The 6933-nt window shown below is 20.3% G+C and overlaps 1 protein-coding gene across 5 annotated transcripts in view; it reads left to right on the forward strand.

The window, feature by feature from the left end:
- The window catches only part of LOC102677103 (sensory neuron membrane protein 2), a 26472-nt gene that overhangs the window by 18390 nt on the left and 1149 nt on the right, over positions 1 to 6933 (forward strand). For 4 of the 5 annotated variants that reach the window (XM_031510440.1, XM_031510441.1, XM_006615546.2 and 1 more), the window contains 8 exons: positions 1591 to 1682; positions 1790 to 1950; positions 2034 to 2175; positions 3002 to 3202; positions 4928 to 5088; positions 5176 to 5462; positions 5967 to 6085; positions 6688 to 6813. In XM_031510440.1, coding sequence (XP_031366300.1) covers positions 1591 to 1682; positions 1790 to 1950; positions 2034 to 2175; positions 3002 to 3202; positions 4928 to 5088; positions 5176 to 5462; positions 5967 to 6085; positions 6688 to 6813 — 1289 coding nt within the window. The remainder of the gene's footprint in view (positions 1 to 1590; positions 1683 to 1789; positions 1951 to 2033; positions 2176 to 3001; positions 3203 to 4927; positions 5089 to 5175; positions 5463 to 5966; positions 6086 to 6687; positions 6814 to 6933) is intronic. The other variant, XM_031510442.1, reaches the window with a different exon arrangement.

Below are 6933 nucleotides of genomic sequence, written 5' to 3' on the forward strand. Positions count from 1 at the left end.
TTTGGCCCAAATACATATTCCACAAATGTCCTTCTGTAATGAAGAGTTTCTTGAAAATCATGCACTTATGATCAAATTGAATATACAAAGTATCCCATTTGAATCTTTGACCGCAATTAACTAATAACTTATGTATATTTCACATTATTTGAAAAAAAGAAGTTACTTTCAAGGTAGATATCGTATGATGATTATTAATTTTTCTTTAAGTAAATATTTTTCCAACAAGAGATTTTAAAAATAAAATAATGTTTATCTAATAATTTTTAAATAAAATTATAAATTTTTAATGTATCAATCATTAATCAATGCAACTTCTATTTATATATGTAGAATAAAATATCATAGAAAAATTTATAAGATAATACATTCTTATATTAATTTTTTATTAAAATTATATGATTTCACTTAAAAAATTAAAGGTTGTTTATTTTAGAAAAGATTTATAATAATTGCAAGATATGCATATATATTGATTAAAATTTTATATAAGATATATTTTTTATATTGCTATTAAACAATTAGTACGTAGTTAAAAACTTGTTTTTATTAGATAAGATTGTAATGTCATGAAATAAGTTCATAATAAATTAAGGACTTTTAACATCGAGACAATCTCGAAAGTTAAAATAAGTGCATATCAATATATGAAAACGATAAAATTACATCTAATATAAATATCTATATAAATATAATCATATAACTTTTTTGAATTTCTCTAAACAACAGAATTATCCATTTTATACAAATTAGAATAAAATATAACTTTTATGATATGCATGAGATAATAAGTTGTATACATAAAAGCATATCTTTACTAGTAATTTTTCAAGTAAATATTCGGTTCCATATGCATAATTTTAAATCTGTTTGTCATTTTATCTTAATTTCTTTTAACTTGTAATCATATTGTTTATGCAAATTTGTGTCGCTCAGATTTATAAAAATAAAGGAAAAACTATAATTTTTTAATTCTCTTTTTATAATCTTTAATGAGTCTAGACATCGCAGATATTTTAGTTATTTTTAACTATATTATAATTATTTATCGGTTCATCTTTTCATTTTTTAGTAAATATATATTTTATATGTTTTTTTCTTTTAAAATGTAATTTATTTAAATCGAAATGATATGATGAAATCAATCAATATAAATAAATTAATTTTTATCGATAAGCGGATTTCGACTATTTAACATATAAATCGCAGTCGAAATATTTATATATTTTAAAAAAATTTCATTAATATAAAACAGATAGTTAAATGATCAAATAATATTTATCTAAAATTTTCCATCATTTATCTATTACAATATTATATATTTAATATTTATAAGCATTTATTTATCTTTATGCATATCTGAATCATATTTTAAATAAATCAAAGTCTTCTGTTCTTTATTAATTCAATGTTTCTCATTTAATCTTTATCAAAGTATGTTTTCGAAATAAAAAATTTATTAAAAAAATAAATAAATAAACAAATGATTATATCAATACAAAAAAATAGTAATAAAATATAAAAAATAAAATATAAAAAAATTTTAAAAATTAAAAAATATTATTAATTATTTTTTCTTTTCTATTACAGAATGCATAATATTATTTTCATTGGGTATAAGTTGCAGCATTTTATCTTATTTAATATATATAATAAATCCATCAAAATTAATATTGGAATACGTAAGTGTTTTATAATTACATTATAAAAATGTTAAATGCAAATGTATACATATTTTAATATATGATTATTAAACTTTAACACTAATTGCGAAAATATACTTTTCCAGAATCTGGAAATGAGACCGAATTCAATGGCTTTTGAATTATGGAAGAAACCTCCAATTCAGATTTACATAAAAGTATATATATTTAATATAACAAACATGGAAGAATTCCTCAAAGGCGGAGTAAAATTAAAAGTTGAAGAAATTGGACCTTATGTCTATCAGTAATGAATATATAATTAATAATTTCATAAATCAAATAAATTTTATTTACGATATTAATTGTATATTAATATTTCTTTTTTAGAGAAATAGTAGAAAACCATAATGTTACTTGGCATGAAAATATGATTTCATATATTCCAAAAAGAACAATAATATATGTTCCAGAAATGTCGATTAATGATCCAAAAAAAGATATAATTCATGTTCCAAATATACCGATGTTGGTAAGTATATATAAATATCTAATTTATAAATCAATCAATAATGATCTGTTATTTATTAATTAATAGAATTAATGTATCCATTATAAGCAAAAATTTCAATCATTCCATTTAATTGTGACTTATTAACAAAAAAAAATTATAAAAATATATATTACATGTCTCATTAAATGCAAAATTAATTACAAATATAATTAAACAGTTAAAATTAATTAATTAAAAGTTATAATTAATATTCAATAAAAATAGTTTAATTATAACATATAGAAATAAATTTAGTATAAATCATAATAATCATTATTTTTTTTTGAAAATATTTTATTTAACAATTTTTTACAATATGATCTATTTACATAATAATAATAATAATAAACATAATAATATGTAATAAAATATATGTATATTGATAATTAATAATTTTATATGGTTTTTAAAATTTTCTATGTATAATAACTTATTTCCAATCTTCATTCATATCTATAAAAACAACAGTACAATGAATACGTAATACATTCCGATGTAATACATTATTTTGACTACGATACTGACTCTATTCATTATGAATTTAAAGAATACATGATATGAATAATATATAAAAAACTTTCGAAATTCATTAATACATACATAAAAATAATTGTTTTTTTTTATATTATTTTTTTGATTTCTATTAATTGTGATTTTAAATATTATTCAATTTACGAATCAAATCTTTACAAGATTATTTCTCAAATAGTATAAGAAATTAATAATTATTAATAAAAAAAAATAGTTATATGTCTTTACATTTTTTGTCTTTCATAATTATGCCCTTATATTTAATAACACTCAGGGACTTTCTTCATCATTGCACGACGCTGGATTTTTTGTTAACTATCCTTGGACGAGTTTGGTAAATATATTGGATAGTAAACCGATATTAAAACTGAACGTTCACGATTATCTTTGGGGCTACGAAGATAAACTGATTCGTTTTGCTAGTGGAATTATGCCAAATTTTATAGACTTCATTAAATTTGGATTACTTGACAGAGTGAGTAATTTAGTTAATTAATAATAAATAATAATAAAGCAATTTAATAAATAATTAATTTATTGTTCTAATAGAATTTATTTATCTTAAGTGCATCTAAAATATTGGAAACTATATCAATTGATATCAATATTAAACAAATATTTTACAAATATTTTTAAAAATTTGAAAAAATAATTTAATATAAAAGATATCGTTTAAAGTCTTCAGAATTAAAAAATCAAAGTTTTTAATTTATTACATTAAAATTTCTATTATCTTATTATAATAAGTCTGAATTAATAGTACAAGATTAATATTCACGATTAGAATTATCGAAAATATCTAATATAATCAAATTAAAATAAAAAAATATTGATAATTAACATAATATTTTCATGCTTAATTTAACATGTTTTTTTTCAAGTACCACTATATCAGATTATTATCTAAAATTTCAAAAATTTATTTTATGGTACTTTTTATATACTTTTAACTTTTCTTAACGTATTATATACAAGTCAAAAAAATGTAAAATATTTTAATAATGAATTGATAAAGTAAATGAATTGATAATATATTTGTTATATAAAAAATTGATATATATCATATAGCAGCTAATGTGTTAATCATGTTTCGACATATTCAACGATTAATTCTTATTTTCAAGAAACTTGTATCATTAAATTGACGTAAATAAGCTAATTGCATAGTAACTATATTGCGCATAAGTTTAATTATTGGTTATAAAATTCAAGTATAAATTATATTGGTTGAATTAAAACAATCGACTTTGTCTGCGCATGAATAAATCGAATTATTTCAAGTTTTTATAATATTAAACTAGCATATTTATACCACGTGTAAACGTTTTCGAATAATGCATTCATATATATAATATATATTATAAGAAAAACAAAATATTACATATGCATTAATATACGAGCGATATTATGTTTAAATATTTTTACTATTTCAAATTAGCAATCATTTTCGCAATTGGTTCTACTTATTGATCCTTTCACTATTCACGTATACATGCATTTCAGAGTTCACGAGGTTAAAGTCAACAACTTTTTATCGTAAAAAAAACGGTAATAGTCGTTCCTAGACTTGAATAAAGAGTTTTAGCTACGAATTAATTTGAACGAATTATTCTTTACTGGAAATTTCAACTTTTATGATTATTTATAAAGCAAAAATTTTGTTTTTTAGATTTTCGATTGTCGAAAATGTCGACATAATATGTATCTGATCAACAATTAATAATATTTTGAGTTTGTATTGTATTATGTAAGATTTATTGCTAAAGACTTCTGTGTATGTATTTGAGAAGCGGAAAAATAATTTATACATTGGAGCAGTATCTCATTAAAAGCATAATGACATATTATAACGAGTTCAATGCACTTGTAATCATTAATATACAATTAATTTAAAATATCTTTTATTAACTTCGGAATGTTTTTTATGAAAATATTCAATAAATTATGGTTTTATTTTTCTTATTGTTATAAAACATATAACAAACATCAGAAAGCTATAAATAAATTATAAACGAATATAATTTATTTGAAATGATAAATGCATTTCCGCTTATTTAACGTTAATTTTATTATATTTGAATATTTATTATCGTTTTGTAATATTTGCTATCAAGATTCAATAAATATCATTTTTCATGAAAAAGTGCTTAATAATGTTATGAATAGTGTAATGAAAAAAAAATTTATTGATAATCTTTAGATGTACGACGAAGGAGAAAATATAGTATTGATGAATATTGCAAAAAATAAAAATATGACTGAGGAGGAAGGACGTTATTTAAGTATACAATTATACAATGGTAGTCCAGGAATGTCACAATGGGGTTATCGAGAAGAAGATGGGAACGAAACTTATCCAGAGTATGAAATCTAAATAAAATGAAAATATAATAAAAATTAAATGATAATTAAAATAATACAAATTATTACAAATTATTCATGTTATAGGAACACTATTTGCAATCGCATTAAAGGAACTACTGAAGGGGAATTATTTCCATCTTATCTAGACAAACATGCTGTATTCAGAATATTCCGAAAAGCATTCTGCAAAGCTATACCAATTGTTTTCAAAAAGGAAGTGATAATGGATAATGGTTTGGATGGTTATCTTTACAGTATGTCGGATGATTTTTTGGATACTCCTGAACAGAATCCGAATAATGCGTGTTATTGCCAGAAAAAAAAACAATGTTTGAAAAAAGGACTCTCTGACATAACACCATGTTATTATAGTAAGGATCTTCTACTAATTGAGAAATATAGTATCTAATTTATCTTCAATTCAAATTTGCAGTTTTATTACTAAAAGCTATTATTAAAAAAAAGACTGACTTACCGTATTTTGATTTATTCAATGATGTGAACTCCTACACGAGTTGTTGAATTATGAATATTATGATGGCAAAGCTTCTATTCTGCAAGAATAACATCATTGTAATATCAAATATCAAAGTTTGAATTTTATATGAAGAATATAATGCAAAATATTAACTATTATATTTAATTTGATATTTCATAAAATGATTTTAAATTAATTATCTTTTGAATATAATTAAAAATATATAATTCTTTAATTGGAACTGATAATCAACATTTTCTTTTTACTATTTTTTTCCTTAAATTATTATATCAATAATAAAATTTTTATATCAATAATAGAGAGAGAGAAAAAGAAAAAATGTATTAAATGTTAAAATTATTTTCAAATAATATAAAATATGTAAATATTATTTTAGGAATACCTGCAGCGATGTCATTGCCGCATTTTCTTCATGCTGATTCTAGTATATACGATAATGTGAAAGGTCTTAATCCGGATTCTGAAAAACATACTTCGCAAATTATAATACAGCCGGTAAATAGGATATTAATAATAAATAAAGCTATATGAGAATTCCAATTATTTTAACAAAATTTTAATTAACCAATTAAATGAATTTCCATCGATTGAATTTATTTATCTGATAAACTATATTATTTAAATAAAAAATTATATGCAATAGGAAAAAATTGATAAAATTTTATTATCTTATTAATTTTATTACTTATATTATTCTGATGAATTTAAATGAATGAGATTTTATTTTATCTCATGGTATTTGTAAGAAATTATTCTATTCAATATTCAAGATCGTATTTTTGCAATTTATTTTTTGATCTTATTATTTATTTAGTGATTTATATAAAATAAAACTAATTTCTCTTAAATAATTTTTATCTGGAGCATATTTTCTATAATGAAGAATTGCTTGATATTTCACAAATAAAGACATAATATGAAATAATAATATATTCGAAAGTTATATTTAATGATTATCTAATACCCATTAAAAATTAAATTAAATAATTAAGATAGTTAATTTGAATCACCTTTAATATCAAAGTTAAAAATAATTGAATTTGATTATCAAAGACCAATGATCAACAAAATTATATTTTTCTTTTTTTTTTCCACAGACTATCGGTATTCCAATGAAAATTAATTCGAAAATACAGATTAATCTCGTTATGCAACGTACAATTTACAATTCCAAAATCAAGGCTTTTAATGATATGACGATACCATTATTTTGGACTGACTTGGTAAATATTTTCCTGTTTTTCAATATATAATATAACATATAAAATAAAATATATTTAATTCTATTCAATTGTTATTAAAGATATAAACATGCCATTAAACTCATTCAATATATATATATA

Source organism: Apis dorsata, unplaced genomic scaffold (genome assembly GCF_000469605.1).
Source record: "Apis dorsata unplaced genomic scaffold, Apis dorsata 1.3 scaffold_227, whole genome shotgun sequence".
Lineage (NCBI taxonomy): Eukaryota > Metazoa > Arthropoda > Insecta > Hymenoptera > Apidae > Apis > Apis dorsata.